General features: G+C 35.1%; 4 protein-coding genes and 1 long non-coding RNA gene across 7 annotated transcripts; 4 read left to right on the forward strand and 1 right to left on the reverse strand.

Moving 5' to 3' along the window:
* Window positions 1-1,791: 1,791 nt before the first annotated feature.
* Window positions 1,792-13,367, forward strand: LOC133841917 (longitudinals lacking protein, isoforms N/O/W/X/Y-like). 2 transcript variants are annotated; one of them, XM_062274765.1, is made up of 3 exons: window positions 1,792-3,265; window positions 11,419-13,001; window positions 13,245-13,367. In XM_062274765.1, the coding sequence occupies exons 1-2, from the start codon at window positions 3,106-3,108 to the stop codon at window positions 12,450-12,452; spliced, it is 1,194 nt and encodes a 397-aa protein (XP_062130749.1). In that variant the 5' UTR covers window positions 1,792-3,105; the 3' UTR covers window positions 12,453-13,001; window positions 13,245-13,367. The 2 variants fall into 2 exon arrangements, 1 of the variants encoding a protein (XP_062130749.1); XR_009894341.1 differs by lacking the exons at window positions 11,419-13,001; window positions 13,245-13,367 and adding an exon at window positions 3,373-6,828 and having other exon boundaries at window positions 3,175-3,265.
* LOC133845996 (zinc finger protein 28-like) lies at window positions 13,071-14,423 on the forward strand. Its single transcript, XM_062280695.1, has 3 exons — window positions 13,071-13,077; window positions 13,245-13,561; window positions 14,193-14,423. The coding sequence occupies exons 1-3, from the start codon at window positions 13,071-13,073 to the stop codon at window positions 14,421-14,423; spliced, it is 555 nt and encodes a 184-aa protein (XP_062136679.1).
* A 795-nt stretch (window positions 14,424-15,218) lies between these two features.
* Window positions 15,219-18,951, forward strand: LOC133841926 (uncharacterized). Of its 2 annotated transcripts, XR_009894343.1 has the most exons (4): window positions 15,219-15,237; window positions 15,314-15,358; window positions 18,194-18,287; window positions 18,817-18,951. It is a non-coding gene; the product is annotated as an uncharacterized LOC133841926 (long non-coding RNA). The 2 variants fall into 2 exon arrangements; XR_009894342.1 differs by lacking the exon at window positions 15,219-15,237 and having other exon boundaries at window positions 15,247-15,358.
* Window positions 18,952-18,977: 26 nt separating this feature from the next.
* Window positions 18,978-20,165, forward strand: LOC133845997 (longitudinals lacking protein). The gene has a single exon (XM_062280696.1). The coding sequence runs from the start codon at window positions 18,978-18,980 to the stop codon at window positions 20,163-20,165; it is 1,188 nt and encodes a 395-aa protein (XP_062136680.1).
* Window positions 20,166-21,310: 1,145 nt separating this feature from the next.
* Window positions 21,311-22,886, reverse strand: LOC133841920 (peflin). Its single transcript, XM_062274768.1, is given in 5 exon segments — window positions 21,311-21,989; window positions 21,991-22,043; window positions 22,111-22,254; window positions 22,452-22,671; window positions 22,741-22,886. Coding segments are annotated over 5 exon segments (600 nt in total). The 5' UTR covers window positions 22,750-22,886; the 3' UTR covers window positions 21,311-21,815.
* Window positions 22,887-22,896: the final 10 nt, after the last annotated feature.

The following is a 22,896-nucleotide window of genomic DNA, read 5'->3' on the forward strand; positions in this document are numbered from 1 at the left end:
GTTTTCTCTGGCAGAGTTCGTATTCTCTAGGAATTCTCCAACAACAACTTGAACGTTGCGTCCCTCCTCAAAAAAAAAAAACAAAAAAAAAACCCAAAAACACATTATACAAATAATTAGTAACAAATTATGTTTAATATTATTTAATTTATATACTATTTATATTTGTGACTAACATATCGAACATATCGAATTGAAAATCAAGTTTTGAAACTCATTTTAAAAAATCACTTGTAACTTGAACAACTTTTTATGCTTTAAACTCTCCAAACTCTCCAAAACTCAATCTGTATACATGTAACTTACACTCGAATAATTGTTGTTTCATTGTGTTTATTCAAATTTTAATGATTTTTATTATTATTTTTATGTATAACCTTTAAGCAGCAAAAACAGTTTTCAACATTTTACTTTAGATTCAAGCCGAGCCTCTACTCACGCACACAACAACAATCATCACACCACACCATACACACACACACACACATACACACACAAACAAATCATTTACCACAACGCACCAAAATTCACACTCTAAAAGCAAACCAAAAAAATGAAACGCAACATTTTTTTAACGACTTCACGGTAATAAATTGAATTTCTATTTCATATATATTTAATTTCCTACGTTCTATTAGATATTAGGACTTATGATTTTCTTTGAAACGTAAATGAACAAATATTTGAGCAACTTTCTACAGTGATTGATTGAAAGAAAAAGCAATCTATAAATGTTTTCTTAACTAATATGCATTCTACTTTCGAACTCTTGTCTCTTCCCTTCGATAGCTGAGTATTTGCATGGCGGCCAGCGAACACCCCGAACATCGAGGACGTCCCCACCACCGCATCGTTACTATCCGCTGTTGAATCTGAAGACGAGTCCGTACACCAGTCCCATTGCCACGCCCACTGGCGTGATCAAGTTCGAACATGGCAGCATTGTGGATGACAATGATCACGATCATCAGTTGCGCATCGATAGTCGAAGGGCCACGCCCACACACAGCAGCAGCACGCACGAGCGACATGGCAACAATGGCGACAACGATGACAGCAATAACAACAACAACAACAACAACGATGATGATGACGATGATGACAACGATGATGATTTCGCTGGCGATAAACCCTTTGATCTACGCATGGGTTTTGCCAAACTCATCGCTGTCGCCCAGACACACGGTGCACTGCCACTTGGCCACCATCATCACCAGCAACACCACCACCAGCAACAGCAACAGCAGCCACAACAGCAACGTCCGCTGGCCCAACTGATGCAACAACAGTCCAGCCCCGATGGGCCGCTGCGTCGTTACAGCAGCAGCAGCAGCATTGGCATTCCGCCTGTCACTTTGCCCAGCGGCGGCAACAGCGGCAATGTGGACAGCAAGAGCAACACGGTTGCAGCGATGGCAGCAGCTGTTGCTGCCGTGGCAGCTAACAACACGAATGCTGCCATAACGGGCGCCTCAACATCGGCGGCAGCGGCGGCGGCTGCTGCGGTTGCTGCTAGCGGATGGAGTGGCGGTGTCATTGGTCCAGCTGGAGGGGGAGGTGGTGGATCAGGAGGGGGAGGAGGTGGTGGTGGAGTAGGAGTAGGAGGAGGTGGAGGAGGAGGAGGAGCCTATGCCTGTGATCGTTGTGGCAACACGTATGCTCGGCCGCATAGCTTGAATCGTCATGTGCGCTTCGAGTGCGGCGTGGAGCCGCAATTCGAGTGTCCCATCTGTCACAAGAAGTCGAAGCACAAACACAATCTCGTGCTGCACATGCGCACGCACCAACATCGATGATGCCACAATCAACAACAATTGCAATGACGCCAGCAACTGGTTGCTGCTGCCGCGGTTGCTGCTGCTGCTGCTGCTGCTGCTGCTGCTGCCACTAGCTAGTTAGAGAGCCTTGTTAGCCTAGGCAGCACTTTCAGGATCCAAATCCAAGTCCAAGTCCAAGTCCAGAGCGCGGTTTGAGCAAGTTTTTGTTTTTTTTTTTCAAATGATCTTGAAACCATATAGTCGTTTTTTTATATATCTATATATATATGCATATATACACTATAATTAACTATACAAATGAAATGAAAAGGAAAGAAAGAAAAGGAAAACCCACAACAACAATTACACACACTCACACACACACATCTATCTAGATCATGCCGTCAATGTGAAAATATTAACAAATTCTAATCTTTAGTTCTAATACTATATACACACATATAACATATATGCATCATATTTTCTTTCTTTATTTTATATATTTTCCAATCACCCTTTCTTCTTTTTTTTTGTAAAGTGTAAAGTCCAAAGGCGTGAGAGTGCGAATCGCGTTGGTTGCAACTTTGTTGTTGTGGTTGTTGTTATTGACATTGTTGTTGTTGTCGTCGATGTTGTTGTCGTTATTGTTAGATGATGATGAAGATGAAGATGTAGTTGTTGATAACAAAATATGTATGTGTGTTAAACATCCTTAGAAAACTCAATGATCTCAATGAATTTTTCTTTATTGCGGTGTCAAAAAAAAAAAAAAAAAAAAAACAGTCGAGAGAAAACAAGAAGAAAAATCAAATGCATTTGTTTTTTTTATATAAAGAAAAGCAGAAAAGAAGATAATGATAATGAAGAAGAAGAATGCAGCAAAACGCAAAACATTCACATTAATTTTAGTGTTGAAATTTTTAAGCGTCTAATTTTATTTATTGTTATAAACGAAACGAGAACAAAGAACAACAAAAACAAAACAAAAAACAAAACAGTCTCCGATGCAGAATTAAATTTGCACTCTCACGCGCTTGCAACTTGATAATGATAATGATAATAACGATATCTTATTTTTTTAATTTCTGTAATAAACATAAATAATCGTTTCTGGGGCAATAGTTAAACTTAATAAGCTTAATCACACACACACACACACACAGCATATACAATTTATACTTTTGTGTATATATGTATGTATGTGGAGAATAGCAAGAGTCAATCGCTTAGTCAGTCAAACATAACAAAAAACAAAAAAAACAGTTAGTGTCTAAGTTAGAGTTTAAGCTTGAAAGCAAAAACTAAACCTAACAAGTAAAACTTAAACAAATTTAACTAAATTTAAACGATGGACATGTGCAATAAGCTGAACACACAGACGGCAACAAAAAAACAAAAAAACAGGCAACAAACAAACAAACAAAAAACTTGTGTAATAGTCGAAGATCCCAAAAAACAAAAAAATAGGAAAAACCGAAAGAAAACCAGGAGAAAAACAAAACAAACTCGTAAGTTTCATTTTCTGTTTTAAACGTATTTTTTTTTTTTAGCGCACAATCAAGTTTTCAAAAATTTTGTTTTTTCATTATTAATTATTCTTTTTATTTCTTGTTAGCTGCGCGCCACCAAAGCCACATTAAAAAAACAAAAAAACGAAAAATACACAAAAAAAAATTTATTGTTAGTGCAACGCAACGATCTCTAAAGAACTTTTCAAAAACACAAATACAAACAACAACAAATTTATAAATTTTATTAATTTATCTTGTGCTCATTCCATGAAAGAAAAGAAAAGAAAATGAAAAAGAAAGAAGAAAATTATTCGTTTAATTTGTTTATTATTTTAATTTATTTTATGAACGAACACGAAATGTGATAGGCGGCAATTTTAGTTGAACCAAAAAACAAAAAAAAAAGGAAAAAAAAAACGATGTAAAAAAAAGAATAGATATAAAGATGAATTATTCAAATATTAATATTATATATGATTCATAAACATTTGGCTTGTGGCTCTGGTTAAAGGCGCGTGCAAGCAATTGAATCAGTTATTACGATTATAATTACGATTACGATAATGAAGATGATGATAAAAGTGAAAACAAGCAACATGTACAAGTTGGAGCAAACGAATTGGCAATGTAAAGAAAAGAAAAGAAAGAAAAAGAGTTAGGGACAAAACTCGCATCGAGTCACAGTCAGAGAGACGAAGTCAAAAGAAAAAAGAGATGAGAAGATGAGATCAAGGTCGAGAGTTGGGAGTCAGAGTCAAGTAAATGAGAAATAATTGGTATGTGATATAAAGAATATAGTCCTCATTCTAATTAATATAATATTATTAATTTTTCTTGTTGTTATAAACACAAACACACACACACACCCACAAGCAACTACACACACACATACACTAAAAGATAATTTTATTTATTTAATGCATATTTTCCAAATTTTATCAACGCGAGAGAAAAATCACATAATGTTGCAGAAAAACTTGTTATAAAAAGAAGAAGAAGGAGAAGAAGAATAAGAGAGAAACCCGTTATTTTAATTATGTTATAAGCTGAATAACAGTTAGATCGTAAAACGCTAAAAACAAATGATATGAGAAAACGGAAATTTATTAATTGTTAAAACTATCTAGAAATGTATGAAAATGTAACTAAACAAAAGGGTTATAAAAATGATGAGCTTAACACAAAAAAAAACAAAACTCGTTGCTTAGGTACTTTAAAAATTATATAATTATACATAATAATCATAATGATAACCCACACACACACACACACACACCCAACACACATCAACACACATCAACACATAGGGGCGCAATGTAAATGTTCGTTAGCAGTTTGTGCCACAAAATATGTGATAACAAATTCATTTGTACAACAGACAAAACAAAACAAAATTGGCACAAATTCTAGCAAACAAATTGAAAAAACAAAAATTAATAATATAATTATAAAACACACACACACACACAAGAAAAAAACATGCGAATATTAAACAAAAAAGTAAAAAAAAAAAAATTATGTAAATTGTGAAAAATGAAAGAAAAACAAAATTCTTGTCGGTCAGTATTCGAATTACGTGAGGAAAACAACAAACAAACAAAATTTGTATTTAGATTGTTATTATTTTAGTGCTTTCGGTTCACTTTCAAATTGGCATTCAAATTGACTTTAATTTTAATCACCATTTTTATAATTACTTTAATATAAATTACAAAATTTGTTTCAAACAAAAAACAAATGAAACTTGGCATTGCTTTAGCGCTAGTCAGTTACGTGAATTAGCTTTGCTTTACATTTTTTTGTTGTTATACTTAATTGTTTAAACATTGAAATGGAAGAGAATGCAAGAGAGAGAAGTAGGAAGAGGAAGAAGAGCAGCAGAAGAGGAAGAATAGTTTCACAATCTACATGATGCAACTTTGTATCCTTTTTGTAAACAACTATAATCTAATGCAATTATTTAACTTTGTCTATTAAGGTTGTGGTTCTTATTTATACAACTAAATCATTTTTTTACTACTTTTCTAAGCAAAAACAAAACAAAACAAAACAAAACGAAAACAATACAAAACAAAAGAAGAGAAGAGAAAACAAAAAAAAAAGAAACCAAGCAACATTTTAATTTATCAACAGCGCATGTGATGAGACTCGCAAGTTTGTCGTGAAAATTGTTCGATGTATTTTGGGTGAAATTCAAATTCAAGACATGCCCAGCAAAAGAATTTTGAGACACACTTTCGAGTCGTATAGTTAAAAACTAAAAGAAATCTAAATGAAAATGAAATGGAAATGAAAATGGAAATAAATGAAGAGCATGTGATAAATTCAATATAATTTTGATTAACAAGCAACTTACTAACAAACAAAAACAACAAACAACATAACACAATACACACACGCGTACACTGTAATTAATTTAAGTAGTGCATCTATATCTACATATATATATATATATGTGTATATGTATAATTAACAAATTTGCTAGATACAACAAATCATTTTGTAGATGCGAAACAAACAACAAAACATAATAAGCAACAACAAAACATATTTTTTGAGAAATTGTACTAACAACAAAAACAGCAAATATCTTTTTCTGTATCTTTTTCTTTTTGGTATAAGCGTAAATGAAATGAAAAATGTATCGATGAAAGAAACTCACACAACAAACCGAAACAGAAACACATACACATACATATTATGGAACGAAAGAGTTTTAACTATAACTATTAAAGATTACCAACTACTACTACAACTACTTTAACAACTATAACTATTTTACACACACACACACAACAACACACACACATACACAACGTTGTAAACAAGGAGCTGTGAATGTATAAAATTATATATTAAAAAAAATATATATATATCTTATATATGTACATATAGATACAAAAACGAAAAACACAAAAAAAAAAAAGCGAAATCAATGTGATCAATTGTGATTGTTAAGGAAACAAAATGATAAACAAAAGAGAAACTGTTGTTAATGTGAATCGATATATGAACGGCATAGGCAAGTGGGGCAATAGGTTTTGGAGATACATTGAAAAGGGCTTTTCTTTACACACACACACAGATACACAGATACAGATACATAATACATATATACACACAACTTTAAGTTTATTTTCTTCCTTGTTTATCTTTTCTCTATATGAACTAATACAGATCATACTATAATAGCATATTTACAACATGGGTTTTTATTCACACTAAACAACAACAACAACAACAACAAACAAAAATCTAGTAATTAGCCATAAGATACACTTCAACCAATCAACAAACAAACATATGTAATTGTATATTCTAAATGTTAATTGCTGTTCACGCACGATAAACACACACAGATACACACACACACACACACACACACCAATACACACCCACAGAGAACTCAAGAGTCATTTGCCTATAAAAACAAAGAAAATAGCAAATTCTAAATAAACAAAAAAAATATAAAATCATATTATATATAGCTTAGTTTGCGCTTATAACAAAATTTACAAAACAATGAAAAACCTCTAAAAAAAAAAAACAAACAAACCAAATTTGGCTTCATAGTTTGGTAAGAAGTTTAACAGAATTTCTAAAGCAAAACTCTAAAATTATAGGAAACTGAAAATAATATCTGACGACAAACGTGGACATTCAAAATGTTCAGTTGTCGGAATATTTTCGTAAAGTGTGCTTAAAAAATTAATTAAACAATAAATGTAAAATTGCAAAAAGAAAAAGGAAAAAGAAATAAAAAAAAAAAACCAAGAAAAAGAAAACCGAACGATTAGCAACAAATAATTAAATATATAAATCTACATATATGTATATGTATGTGTATAGAGCCGAAAAACGCCTTAAACAATTTTTGTGAAACAATTTTATTATTATGTATAATAAATAAAAGGTATAAACAAATGTGAAAAAATGTAAAACGAGTAAACGATTTAATTGTTATAAGTAAAACAGGAAAAAAACTACATTTAAAAATATATTATATTAAATGAAAAACAAAAAAAAAACAACAAAAAAACAAAAATTCAAGACTTTGCTTTTATTTAAAATTATATTATTATTTATTTGCAGCTGTCTAGAACTTTTATCTGAAACCAAAACTAACATGAGTTTTTCTCTTTTTCTAGATGCTGCAGAAGACGAAGAAAGCTGGAGAAGATCGGCGGATACTATATACATACATATATATAACTATAATGTGAGAAGCTTGCCAGCAAAATCAAAAACATAAATTGTGTTTCTATTGTACTTTTGTTGAGAAATGAAAAATATGAAATGAAATATCGATAGAACCTAAATATATATTGATAAACCTATGTATTTATTGCTGTATTGTTGTAGTTATTGAAAGCACCGCAACACAACAAAAACCACTACAACACACACACACACACACATACACTCATAATTGAGTAACTATTTGAAATTGTTATTGTACATATATTTAATGCCAATGTTTATTTTTAGTTTTTAGTGGTTCTTTTTTTTTTATTTGTATCGTGCTTCTTGGGCAAAGTGAATTTTAATGCATATACCGGAGTACATTTGTGCTTGTAATAATCATCAAACATCTACAACTTCATCATCATCATCATCATCATCTTCAGCTTCATCATCATTATCATGATCAGTGCTCATCAACGCCTTGGGAGCTAGTCATTGTTATAAACAAATATCCATACAACAACCACTACAACAACAATTGACATAACACTAAGTACCTTTTGAATACATTTTATACTATTTATTTTGATTTGTTTTTTTAGATAACTTTTAGTTACACATTTGTATTTCTTTTTAGTGTTTGTTTTTGCATTATTAATTTGTTGATTGTTATGTTTTTTGTTCTTGTTTTTTTTCCATCGTACCAACCACAACAACCAACAACCAACAACAACACAACCCACAACAAAGCAGACATCTATCCCATTTTGGGCAGTCTGCTGGGCGTGGACACATCGACGCCTCAGCAAAGCAGCAGCCACGACACCGCCATCAGCGACTACTACGGCTATCTCAACAACAACAACAACAACAACTCTAGTAGCAACAGTAATAACAACAACAACAGCAATGTGGTTGCAACCAACAACAGCAGCCATCAATTGCAAGCGGGACACGCGAGCAGCAGCCTTTCACGTGATTCGTTTATGCAGTGCAAACACTGCAATCGATACTACAAATCACCGCAGAAATTGCAGGAACATGTGCGCAAATACTGTCTCAAGCAGAAGAAATACAAGTGCGTGTCCTGCGAGTATCGATCGCGTCGCAAGGATCACGTGTTGCGTCATGCCAAGCGCAAGCATTGCATGCTCTATGAGAGACTTCGCAACGATGAGGACAGCTTGTATCTCATACGCAACGAGGATGATCTGAGCAACGATGATAACGAGCATGAGAATGAGAATGAGCATGAGAATGAAGTGGATGGTGATAATGATCACGATCAGGAGGATCATGAGGGTGGCGGCATCGATAGCGATGTGGCTGCTGCGTTGTGTGAAATCAATTTCGATTTCGCTGGTCGCGATTTAACTATTACGGCTGTGCCCATGCTGCAGGAGAGCGACGACGATGATGATGACTTCGATGAGGATGCCTAAGCATCTCTCTCTGTGTGTCTGTGTGTGTGTGTGCATGTGTCTCTGTCTGTGTGTGCGTGTGCGTGTCCGAGAGGCGTAATCTTTTTTGAAATGTTTACCAAATGAATACACATTAGTTCTGACAAACTGCTCAGCGTCTAGTTACAACTACCTCCAAAAGTGTGTGTGTGCGTGTCTGTGTGTGTGTGTACGTGTGTGTCTGAGTGTGCACAACTGCAGCGAATACATAGCTTTTTCGTATATATATCCATTTATTTACTACCCATAACTAGAACTATACCTCCATATATTACCCATACCTACATACATATATATACAATACAATACTATTATCAATTATTATCTTAGCCAGTTCTTGTGGCAAACTCAAACATGTCACATTCCTGCGCACAACGCACAAATTACTTAAAACAAACGAAACGAAATCAAATTTTCAAAATCTGTAGAATTTTATTAGCACTTAAAGTCAAGAAATGCTCCGTTTACACGTGTCCCTTAAATTGGTGCCAGAAATTTTTATATTTTTCGAAGAAAAAGCCTTAAAGTTTTTTTTTTTTTAATTTTTAATTTCTTTGTCACAAAAAGTCCTTTTTAATTTCTTAAAATAAAACGACAATTTAATTCCTTTAAATTTACACTATATATTGCACTAGGTATTCAATTTAAAAAAAAAGTCTTATTTATTTTTAATTTCATTATATTCTTTTATATTTTGACAGAAAAAATTATAAAGACCTTTGTAATTTCTTAAATTTAAAACTTATCTCGGTCAACCATTTATATCCATTAAATTTATACTAGATATTCATATTTTTCGAAAAAAAAGTTTAAAAGTCCTTTTTAATTTCTTAATATTTTGTCAGAAAAATTTCGTATTTCTTTTTAATTTGTCAGAAATATTTAAAAAGTTTTTTTTCAATTTCCTATTGTTAGAAACTTTCGTATTTCCGAAGAAAAATTTCAAAGCTTTATTTTATTTGTATAGTTTAAAGTGAGAGGTTAGTTTTACTTTTATTAGATTTTTTTAATATTTTGTTAGAAAAAGTCCTTTTTAATTTCTTGTAATTAAAAATAAGCTCAATCGACAAATTTATCCTAGATATTTTCATATTTTTTGAAGAAAAAGTTTTAAAGATCTTTTTAATTGCTAAATATTTTTTAATATTTTGATACAACATTTTTAATTACCTTTTTTAATTTTTTATAATTAAACTACTTAATCTTTTATCAGAAATGTTGCAAAGATTAGAAAAGTTGCTCAGCTAAATTGACAATTTTCATCCATTAAATTGATATTTTTAATTTTATTTGAAGAAAAAGTTTTTTAAAGTTTTATTCATTTGTCAAAGGTAAAACTAAGCTTAATGCACAATTTTATTGTCCGTCTTTGTAGCTAGGCACTAAAACTATACAGCAAAGTATACAAAACTTTAATATTTTCAAAAACCATTAAATCATATATCTTCAAAAGTATTTATTTAGTTTGAAATATTGCTTTCAATTTAAAAAAAAAAAACTTTTTTCATACATTTCCAATATATGAGAGTAATCCATGAATTTTCTTTTAACATTTAAAGCTTTAATCTTAAAAAATTCACTTCCATATATTATCGAAAGAGTAACTACAAAATTTACTTCATAACTTGAATAACTTCTCTACTTTTTCATGAGACACGTGTAAACGCAGCTTGATTATCTCCGACCGCATTCCGTTTTTTTTATATGATTTTGTTTAATCTTATTTCTTAAATGTATATTTTTTGTTTTTGTTTTTTTTTTGTACTTGGATACATTTAAGTTTTATTGTACGCGTGTGCCTATCCTCTAGTTTTTTGTAAGCAATCAAATCGGTCCAAGACCAAATATAACTAATTCTAGCCCAAAAAAAAAGAAAAAAAAACACAAGTGTTGTGGGCTCGGTGTTCTGAAACTCTCTCTATATACATAAATATATCTATCTAAATTATCTTGCCAACATCAGTTCCCAAAAAAGAAAACATAAAAAAAAAACATAAAAAACAATGAAGAAAGCATGTAAAGCAAACAAAGACTTAAGACGCCATTATTTGCCAATACATAAGAAATATATATTTCAACGGATATATATTTATATTCCTCAGTTATGAAATACATTTAAGCGCTGTTTGTATTTGTTTTTGGGTGTTATAAACAAACAATTTGTGTACATTTTTATACTTTATATATGAAATATATTTGTAAAGCGTTTAAGAATAAAGCAAACTTATTAATACTGACAATCGATTTGCCCATTTTCACACACTCTTTATAATTATTATTATTGTTTTTCCTTGTTTATTGTTGAATTCTTTTTATTTTAGACCAAACAGACACACACACAAACACAAAGCAAACATAGCACAATAAAACAATTGGATGAACAGCTGCCACAATTTGTTATGTTAATGCCACAAGTAATTATATGCATAAATAATCACAAAAACAAAACTAGCGATACCCTAGAATAACATTTTGCTTGGCACTCGCTTTGATTTCTATTTGCAGATGGCTACTGGACCATTTTGGAGACTGTTCCCTATTCGATAGCCAACGCAACGACGACGAGTCACAATCAAACGCTGAGCACAGCGCAATCACTGAGCTCGGGGAATGCGACGAGTTTGCTGTCGGGTGCCACAGTTGTGGTTGAGCTACCGCCCGATGATCTGGGCAATCCGGTGGGCAACATTCAGTATACGATACCTGCGCTGACCAAGAATGCCACCACGAACACAAACACGACGAGTCTGCTGCACAAGCCACAGGCCACGACCATACAGATAGTGAAGCAGCAACATACCCAACAACAGCAGCAACATCATCAGCAACAGCAGCAGCAACATCAGCAACAACATCATCATCAGCAACAGCAACATCAGCGACAGCAAATTTCGTTGCAGCAATGCTTGGATGTGCGACAGCAAACGAGGCAGGAATATATCAAAATAGACACCTCTCGGCTAGAGGATAAAATGCTGCTCCGTGATGTTATGCAATATGGTGCCACCAGCATCTCGATGGCTCCGAGCAATGCCAACGATGTGGTCACCACCACACATGTGGTGACTGCCCACGAATCCGAACTGTTGCTGACGGATGCCGATGAAGCGGAACGTGAACTCGAGTTGGCTGTCATCAAGAACGATCAGCATGAAGATTTGCTGGCCGACGAAGATGATGAAGAGGATTATGTGGTAGATAAGTTGCCCTGTGTGGAGGAGCAACAACAACAACAACAACAGCAGCATCAGCAACAGGAGAAGCTATATGTGAATGGACTGAGTGGAGTGCATACGACAATGTCGTTGCAACAGGTCAACGATTTGGCCATCGATGATGCCAAATATGCGTGCAATGTGTGCGGCAAAACGTACAAAATAAAAGGTTCTCTCAAGCGGCACAAGAACTACGAATGTGGCGTGGAGCCAACACTTAAGTGTCCGCATTGTCCCCACAAATGCAAATACAAATCCGATCTGCGCAAACACATGAACCAAAAGCATTCGGAATCTGGTGATTCATTGCTTTTGAGCAATTAAAAACAGAGAGAGCGAGAGTATGTGTGTTGGCATTTGTTATAGTCATATTAATAGTTAATAATACGTACAACACTTTATATATGTATAAGTGTAAATTAGCCAAAGAAAAGATCTCAATTTGCAAGTTAGTTAAAGTAAGATTTTAAAGCGAATTTCATAAGCCAAAAAAAGAACAACACCAATGTAAAATGTGCGTTGAGCGTTTTTCAATTGTTGCTCAACTGCAGTCCAAGTGTAAGTAAACACACACACACACACACACACACACACACATACACAACTACATACACATTCGTAATGTAATCGTTAGTAATTTTAAATCAATGTGAAACTAACCTTTCCCTTTTCTGTATATGAACTAAATAAATAAATGTTTACAATTTATTTATGTGCATTTACTTGATTCAACTTTAAATATTTCTCTCTTTTATTTGCCATTATCATTAATATGAATTTCTTTTTTCTAGGCGTTGCTGCTTTGCTGTACTTGCCACAAATTGTTGCCGCTTGCCGCTTGATGTGGATGTTTGGAATCACGGTGAAAATAAGGTCTTGACTCTAAACTCGTATTTGTAGTTGTAGTAGCTAAACATTTTGCGCTCTCACATTCAAATAAAAATGAAACGTAAAAATGAAACCAAAATGAATTTGTGTTCATCAACGGGGATCATAATGCCACAAACACACAGACATACACACTCGTTTTCATCTTTGTATAACTTAGTATATATAGAGAAAGTATATCACACAAATTTGTCATTTGTCATTTTGTTGCTTCTATCATTTAATCAGAGTTTATACGACATGGCGGCAAGAATCAATTGTTCTGCCAATGTGGACGCTATTATCATACGGAGAGTCGCTTGCGGTTGCATCAACAGGATGAATGCGAGGACTTGAGGCGCTATCAATGCGACATTTGCCTCAAATGGTTCAAGCGTCGCTCCCATGTGAATCGCCACAAGAAGCTGCACACGAACTCAAAGCAATGGCAAAACAATAAAACCAATCCAGCTCCAACCACAAGAAAAACAAAAGCCAAAAAGAGCCGCACTTCGAGTGTGTCGAGTGCATTCGATCCCATGGATTTGAATCCCACCAATCTGCGAGTGGCGAATGAAGCTGATTTTGGGAATTAAGTTAGTTAAGAGTTGTCAGCAAAGTTGCAATTGAATGTATTAATAACTATTTAGCCAAGTTCTCGTTAATGCCAAGTTTCGTCATTTTTATATAGTGTATTCTATAAGCAAACATGTGTGTAAATAAAATGAAGTAAAGAAGAATCGCATCTGGATTAAAATGCATTTCTTTTTCTCTACTCTCTATCTTTTAACACAATTTGTGCGTATAAATATGCGCTTTTATGTCTTGTACGCCTGTTTATTTTAATGCATAAATAATTAATTTAATTTTGGTTTAGGTAAAACAATCAAAACAGTAAAAAGATATGCTGTTATTAAGTTCCGTTTGGTTATTTAATATTTTCATTTCGTTATTTATGTTTTCTATGTTTTGTTTGCTCTTCTCATTGCAGTCAGCACGGTTAAAAAGTACAATCTACGCGGTCAGGAGACGTCGCTGGCCAGCACCTCTAAGCAGCTGCCCAAAGGCAGCAAAGAATCCACTGAGAACGAGGAGCCAACCACAAAGAACAACAACAACAACAGCAGCGGCAATAGTAATAATAATAATGGCAAAAAACCTTTGGTGAATAATGCCGATGCCTTGATCGCACTCCAGCAATTGGCCTCCATATCGACAGCCCGTTCGTTGCAACATCTCGTGCCACACTTGCCACAGAATCTGCACATCGATACGAGCAGCCTGGTGCCGGGTCGCAAGTTGCCCCGTCAGAGCTCCAAGAGAACGCCGCCATACGAATCGAATCGTTGTCCACTCTGCGCTCGCGTCTATCGCTCTCAGGCTTTCCTCAATGAGCATATGCGGAAGGAGCACTCGGTCTTGATATAGAATCTATATATGAAACAAAAATTTATAAATCATCTTGATATAGAATCTATATATATGAATCATAATCATAAATCAGACAAGTGAACGCTAGTGTTTGCAAATATTTATTTTTAATCTTGTTAGTTTACTAAGTTGAGGTTTTGCATGTTTTCAAACAACGGAGCTAAGGCTGAATTAAAGCAGAAAAACAAACAAACTATAATAATAACAATGTTCATTGGATTCCAAGCTAATTGAAAATATTTACCAAATTGAGACCAAAAATTACATATTCGAAGGTATATTCTACATTGTAATTAGTTCATAACTAATCGTTAGTCTTTATTCTAATATATTGTAGTAGTTAAGCAACAGCCAAAACTCGCTTAGCATTACAACTGAATGTATTTTGGAAAAGCGTTCCACAAGCAAGTTTTCCAAGCATTTTCTTCTTTGTTTCGTTAGCCACTAAAATAATCAGTAAACTACATTTAAATGAGGACCAATCTTAAGCTTTTTTATACTTGTTGCTAATAAAACGAAATTACAAAGCACTTGCGCTATGAGAAAATACTATTAGTTTATCTGAAAAAAAAATGAATTTAAACAGATTTTTATATTATTATTTTAATTTCAGAAATTTATTTTTTTTTCGACACAAAATTCAATCTAATTATTTGGTCTGTATCTTAAAATTTTGATTTTTAATTTTGTTTTTATTTTTTTCTAATTTTCTTTTATTTTTCTTCTTTTATTTCAGTTGTATATCATTTTTATTTTATTTCAGAAATTAATTTTATGTGTTTTTCGATACGACATTCATCATAATTATTTGGTCTGTATTTTTAAGTTTTGATTTTTATATTTGTTTTATTTTTTCTAATTTTCTTTTTATTTTCCTTTAATTTCAGTTCTGTATCATTATTTGACAGCTATGTGGAAAATATGATATACAGGTAAATATGCATAATCCTTTTTGTATGTATGCCAAGGTTATTCCATTTCGTTTCGCATTTCAATACAAAAGATGATAATCCTTTAACCCAAACAGGTTTCAGATCGAGGGTGGGTTTCGGTATTTGGGATTTGCCCTTGAAAAACTATTTGAAAACGGCACAAAAATTGGCCAACCACAAAGCATAACTAACTGGACTGTACTCGACAGGGAAAGAGCAAGAGAGAGAGTCCTTATCTGCAGCGAGAGATCTCAAATCTCTTTCGCTCTCTCTCTCTCACTCTCTCTCTCTGAGTGTGTGTTTTTCGCCCACACAAAAGCAAAAGGAATTTGGGATAAAAACATTTGTTGCACAGATAAATCACGTAGCGAGTGAGAGCTGAGTTTTCGTCTAAAAATAAGTTTTCGCTGCCTTTCTCACTCTCACTCCCTCGCTCGCTGTCGCTCTGTCCCAGTCTTTGTGTGTGTGTGCGTTTTATTTTCGTTTGCCTGTCGAACGGCTTTTTGCTTTTGCTTTTGTGCTTCCCACGGCGCAACATTTCCAGCAGTTTTCCCATATTTCCATTTGGCAATGCGCAGACGTGCCTGTTGTTTGGCATTTTCCACGTCTCCCTTTTGGGCTTTGCCTTCGCAAAGTCCACTAAACAAAGAGGACTGCATGCAGGCAGACAGGCAAGTTCCAAGGATCTGCCTGTTCAATTATTTCACAAGCTATTTCTACTTCAAAATCGATATTCCTGGAAGCGTTCGACATGTTTCTGCGATAAGCGTGGATAATTTTTTCCCTTTTTCGCTTTAACTAATTACCAGATTGTTTCATTTGACCTGGGAATTGAGATGTAAAAGTTTGAGTAATACTTACAATTTAGTATAACTTCAGAAATAGTTTAGTTTTAATAATGGGAAAGTTGATGAGATGATTCACAAGTTTTTTTATAAGCTATATTATAAAATAATAATATAACTTATATACATATGTACTTATAGAAATATTTGTATATAAAAATATAATGCTAGGTAATCGAAGTTTAGTAAGTTTAGTTTTTAGCTGCTTTTAATGTTAAAGTATGTAGGATGATGTCTGAATAGAATAATCTTCAATAGTCATCAAATAAGTTTAGGTTTTCAAATCAATCTCTTGAGATTTGTTACTTTACGTTATCTTTTATATAGAAACATATAACGATCCCTAATCTAGAAAGAAAAACTTTGAAAGCCAAAAAGCAAATTTTACGGATAGTAATTTTAATAATTTTCATTAATGTTGATGCTACTTTGTCATCCAAAAAGTAAGATATCTCAGTTATTATAATGTACATATGTGCCTTTTAGGTGAAGATGCATTTGATAATTGTCAACATATTTTTATAATAAAAATCTAAAAATAGTGGATTATATTATTTTTGAAAATATAAATTTCAGCTAAGCTCTTGGAATTTCAAAGTCATTTTCATTATTAAAATATTTTTTAATAATTTTCTTACTAAATAGCCTTAACTATGTTATTAAAGTTAATTTAGTTTTGCCACTATTCTAAAAGAAGAAATTAAATTAAATTAAATTAAATTCCTTTGGGCATTGTAAAGTTGCAATATAAATAAAAAAGATAATTGTTATTTTCGTACAGAATAACCTTAACTATTTTATTAAAGTTATTTCAGCTTTTGCACTTTTCTGAACGACAGATATTGTAAAGTTTCAATAGCTATAACAAAGATAAAAGGAAAGGAAAGGAATTCCTTTCAACTTTTTTTGTTTTCCATGAATGTTCTGCATTTGACTGCATTTCTTTTGGCTTTTAATCAACTATCTTTGGATGCTATTATATAATGGTTATTGCAAAATTCCAGTAATCATTTTCCTTATCACGTCCTCCCTTAAGTTTTCATATGTTGACCTTGAAATCTATATCTGAGCATTTGCCAACAGCTGTAGCGTGAAAAACACCCGAGACACCACCGGAAGCTGCTCGTAAACACGCGCAGATACAAAATTAACGAACGCACACACACACACACACACACACATACACACGCATACAAAGCGAATGCGCGCCTGCGCAAATGCTTTCCATGGAACGTTCTCGCTTTCTCACTCTCTCTCGCACGCTCTCGCTCTGTCTGCGCAGCCCACACACTCTCACTCTAGCGCGAGGAGAAAGTTTTGTGCCTGGAATATGCCAGAAATAGAATTTGGAAGCAACAGAAGCGAGGAGAAGGAATGCGAGTTAGGTAGAAAAACGGAAAATGAGCAAAGAATGCAAGCGTAGTATAAATAAATCAAGGACCCGGCTCAAGCAGGCCTTAAGCATTGGGTACACTTGCTGTGAGCGCAGCAACAGATACATATACAAATACAGATACATTTACAACTCACACACACACACACCAGCAGGCCGAATACGAATACGAAACGAAATGAGATATTTCCCGAATGTTGTTGTTGTTGCCTGCCGCCATCGTTTCGTTGCAGCTGCAGCAGCAGAGGGATTTGAGGATGCGTTTGCTTTGCTTTGCTTTGCGCTGCTTTGCTTGGAAAATTGTTAAGCTGCCCTCTCCCTTGCCTTTGTCCAGGTCTAGTGCAGTTTCGTTTGTGTTGCGGTGTGGACGCTTTTCCAGCGAGCGCTTGCGCTTCTGCGTGGGCGACTCTCGAACACTTTGCAAAAGTGAAGCTTTGCATTTAAGCTACAAGTGAAGTTTTTTATTTAAAACAAACTTTGTGCAAGTTCAAGAAAAAGCTTAACACATTCCAACAACAACGCAACGCAACTGCACTAGCTTTTAATTGTTTATAAATTATTTAAATATTAATCAACATTTTATTTATATTTTTTCAGGATTGACTGCGCGCACTTTGGATTAATTGTTGCTAGAAATTGACAGAATCACAACTAACCTATTTTCTCTGTTTTTCTAGATTGTGCTCGGCAGGTAAAGAATTTAATTATTTTGGTTTCGATAACTGCATCAACCACCATCAACATCAACATCATCACAACAACAACAACAACAACAGCAGCACATTGCATAACACCAAACAACATTTTCATTTTCATTTGCCAAAAACAAAACAAAAAAAAGAGTGCCAGTGATTTTTCAGCATTTTCATTATCATTTTCATTATGTGTGTTAATAAAAAAAGAAAGAAAAAAAACCAAATATTCATTTCTGTGTACTTTGCTTTATTTAAAACCAAGTTTTATGTCTAATTTATATTTGTGATAATTGAATTCGTAGAATGTTGCATAAACCATAATTGATTTATTTATTTTTGCATGCCACTAATACTAACTCCCATCTCTAACACTTGCCACAACCAACACACAGAAAACCCAGCAGTCCAGGGTGTTAATCATTTTGCTTTTTCATTTGTGAAATATTTCATAGCTTTCAGCACATTTCGATCATTGCACGCATTGAAGAAAGTTCAAAACTAATCGTCCAATGTTTCCATTCGCAGATTTGAGTCGCAAGGAGAACACAGCTCCGCCCCCCTCGCTGGCCACCGCCGAGATCCAACGCGGTCTCCAGCGCAGCATTCTCAATGTGAAGCGCGATGAGCAGAAATTGCAATTGCCCGGTTCGCGTCGCAAGCGTTTGTCCGTCTCCGAGGTGTCCGACATGCTCTTCGAGTTCTACAAGAGCAAGTCGGCCAAGGCGCCCAAGCAACAGGAGTCGTCGTCGGGTGAGTACGGACCCGGTCAGGTGTCGCCCACATCCGGTGAGACTCTCGAACCTTCGAGCATTGCCGCGATTGCCGTGTACGGCGCTGCCTCTGAGACGGCTTCAAAAAACTCGATGGCTGATGAAATGCAACAACAACAACAACAACAATCGGAGCAACTGGGAGCTGCCGCTCCAGCTGGCCCATTTCATCCACGCCCCAAGCATACACAAACAACCAAGACAGCGGCAGTGGAGCCAATGGATACAGCTGTGGGCAGCGTTACCGCCATTCCCACCTCGGTGTTGGTGGCCAACAATGCGGCACCCAAGCCACCGGCTGCTGCCATCGCGGAGGCATTGATGCGTAACGGATTGCATAGCTTCCAGCAGCAGTTGCGTGCCCAGGAGATTTTGCGCCAGCAGACGCCACATCGTCGTCTGCACGAGGAGCACAACGGGGATCATGAGATGAACGGCGATGAGGTGACGCCCACCAAGATATTGGAGAATCTGTTGCGCAAGCAGCAGCAGCGCAGCATGCGGCACTCGGAGTGCGAGAATGAACCCGGCTCCTCCACCGAGGACGATGAGGACGATGCACGCTATCATGCCTTCGACGACATACAGCTGATGGAGCAGTCGGGTGGCATGGCTGGTGGCAAGTTTGGCAACTATTCGATGAGCATGTTCGCCACCACGGCCACGGCGAACAGCTCGGCGGGATCGATCAAGGATGCCCAGGCTCAGGCCTTTCGCCAGCTGGAGTTCACACTGAGCGACTATGGCGGCAGCAGCAGCAACGGCAGCATCACCAGTCCCAATGGCCTTGGGCTGGATGGCGAGCCGGTTTATGAGTGTCGCCACTGTGGCAAGAAGTATCGCTGGAAGTCGACCTTGCGTCGCCACGAGAATGTCGAGTGCGGTGGCAAGGAGCCATCGCATCAGTGTCCCTACTGTCCATACAAGTCCAAGCAGCGCGGCAATCTCGGTGTCCATGTGCGCAAGCATCACACGGATCTCCCTCAGTTGCCCAGCAAACGTCGCTCCAAGTACTCCATGAAAATGGATGGCGGGGGAATAAGTCTGAGTGGTTCGATGTCCGATGATTCGCAGGGTAAACTGATCATTGACTGCAATAAGTGAACTTGACTTGGAACTTATTTTGCATACTATACCAAATACAATAATCACAACCGAGAGAGAGAGAGAAGAGAAGAGATAAAGGTTTGGGATTCAAGGGCGGGGAAAACTAATGAAAGCTGAAACTTCCATTTCATCATTTTTAACACGTCATTAATTAATTATACGTACTACATGAATTGTGTCTTTTGTATCTTTTGATTTTGTGTGTCTACAAATCGATTGAATTATTTCTTGTCATTTTATGTGTCATCCAAAAAAACAAAAACAATTTTTTTATGTTTAATTTGTAATATTATAATTTATCAATTTACTTTTATTTTAAGCAGTGCAAACCATTCTAATCAAGCATATAATCAAAACAAAACAATCAAAAAAAAAAAATAAGAATCAAGCGAAACCAATTAGTATTAAGGCCTCATCATCATCATCATTGTGTAATTGAAAAGGCAACGTATTATTATCGTATTATTTACCACAATTTTAACAGATTTGTCGAATTTTGTCGATGATATGAGGCAATTGATTATGATATTTTGCGAAACGATATTTCATTCGCTATTTTTATATATGGATTTTTATTAAGCTAAGTATTTCTTTGGGCGATCTTTATTACACGCGTCCCTGAACATTTTGAACAACACATATCCATAATAATAAAAATATCAAAATTATTAGAGTTTTACTTAACCCCTTAATACACATACCAATGGGCACATCCCAAGCCCGATCTTCCACTATAACGATCATATCCAAAGATCTCTCAACATATTTATTTAACCGTAACAACTTTTGCCTTGCCCTTTGACTACTGTCCAAAGCGATCTCCGCGATTTATGCCATATTAGGTATTTATTTTTATTGAACATTTTGACTGATTTTTGAGCTAGCTAGCTGATAGTATTTGCGAATCGATTGTGGATCCAAGAAGTTTATTAATTTTAGAAACGTAATATTGACTTTTAAGACTGAAAGCAAATATTTATATTTAGAATTTTTATTTTACAATTGTATACTTAAAACCAAAAAAAAAACAAAAAAAGAAGAATACAAGACAAAACATAATTCCCAAACCAAAAATCAAAACTATATTCATATCCAAATGTACTTTTATCTCTTAATTTAGCATTAAGTTTTTGCAAACGCAATTTTCGAACTGAAATCGAACGATTTATTTCCAATTACACGCCACAAAAAAGGCGAAGACATTTTCTGGAATGATTTATTGGCAGTGGAACTGTCTGAGAAACATTCAAATTACGAAACAAACAACATTAAGACATGTATTACTATATCTTTTAAATCTATGTATGTACTCAACTTGTTCACATTTTAAATAAAACACACATTTATTTTACGTTTACAAATATAAATATTATGTATGCATTACTTTTATTGTGATTCTTTTGTACTTATTGTGTTTTAAACTGCAATAACAACAATACTAGATGTGTTTCAGAGGAGATTACAAAAGTGATTGGCGAGTTGGGGAGGAGATAACAAGTCGAAACATACACCACTAAAAAATATAAAATTGCATATTTAAAAAAACAAAACACGGAATAAGATTTGCATCTGTAAAGGCTGTTGGTTGAGTGTGTGCGGCGTATTTCAGATTTACAAGTTGATCGTCAACGAGTCCTGGAACTGTTTTCAGTATGAACAGCCGATGGCAACGGTCAAGAAGTCCTCGAAGCCAATGGTAATAGTGCCATTCTGTTGTGTGTCGCGTTGTCTAAATGCCTCCGTGAAACGTTGAACCTGCACGCACAGGACAATGAACTGATCCACTGACACCTCTTTGTGGGTTTTGGGATCACTCTTTTTTCACCAGGAAATTGATAAATTCTGGCGTAAAACGAAAACCCATTTGAGTGAAGGCTACATGAAAATACATAAAACAAAAGTTATCTAAATCTGCTATCGTAAAGATATCTTTCACGTTTACCTTGCGTCAGTTCGCCCTCCTCGATATGACCGGATCCATCTTGATCGTAGGTCTTAAAGACCTGCAGCCATTGATTGATATAGTTGTAGAGCTTCTCAAACTCATAGATATCGATGGTGCCACTGGCGTCGTTGTCGAACATGCCTACAAAATAAAGCATTTTAAAGTCAAATAAACACACATAAAAACTTTAAGTAAACAATCGTCAAATGCTTAGGCAACGCCAGAGAATTCCATTGAAGCACATGGCCAATTCCTTTGTTTATGTACACATTATTTGAGAAAACTTCTTCAGACTGACTCATAGGAAACCCTCTATGGATTTGCATGATTCGACTTACTTATCATGAGTTTGCATGCGTTGTCCGAAAACTGCTGTCCACGGCCATTAATCAGAGCTGCCTGGAGCTCTTCGGAATTGATCTTGCCCGATCGATCTCTGTCCACCATCGCAAACCATTGCTGAGCTTGTGGCGACACCTGTGCATTTTGTGGGGGAAATGCGCCAGGGGGAGCAGCATAGCCACCGCCAGGCTGAGCGTAGGGATTGTAGCCGCCGCCCTACAATGCACATTAAGAAAAAACATTGAAGAATATTTAGCTTCTTAATTATACGAGATAATAACTTACGTAGGACATTTTGTTTAATGCAATGTAATTTAATTTACTTCAATTAAGACGGAATACACACGACACACACAAGTGATAGCTCAGCTGTGAATTAATTGATTACTTTTCTATGCGTAAGCTCTTATCGATATATCGCAGGCATATCAACTCTGTCAT

The sequence above is a fragment of the Drosophila sulfurigaster genome, chromosome 3 (genome assembly GCF_023558435.1).
Source record: "Drosophila sulfurigaster albostrigata strain 15112-1811.04 chromosome 3, ASM2355843v2, whole genome shotgun sequence".
NCBI classification, from domain to species: domain Eukaryota; kingdom Metazoa; phylum Arthropoda; class Insecta; order Diptera; family Drosophilidae; genus Drosophila; species Drosophila sulfurigaster.

Bases quoted from the DNA above. Each gene is read 5' to 3' on its own strand.
- LOC133841917 (XM_062274765.1), top strand. From the start codon at position 3,106: ATGGACATGTGCAATAAGCTGAACACACAGACGGCAACAAAAAAACAA. The intron at 3,266-11,418 runs GTAAGTTTCATT...TTCTATTTGCAG, and splicing joins GAGAAAAACAAAACAAACTC to ATGGCTACTGGACCATTTTG.
- LOC133845996 (XM_062280695.1), top strand. The intron at 13,562-14,192 runs GTGGCGAATGAA...ATCGCACTCCAG, and splicing joins TGAATCCCACCAATCTGCGA to CAATTGGCCTCCATATCGAC.
- LOC133845997 (XM_062280696.1), top strand. From the start codon at position 18,978: ATGCTCTTCGAGTTCTACAAGAGCAAGTCGGCCAAGGCGCCCAAGCAA.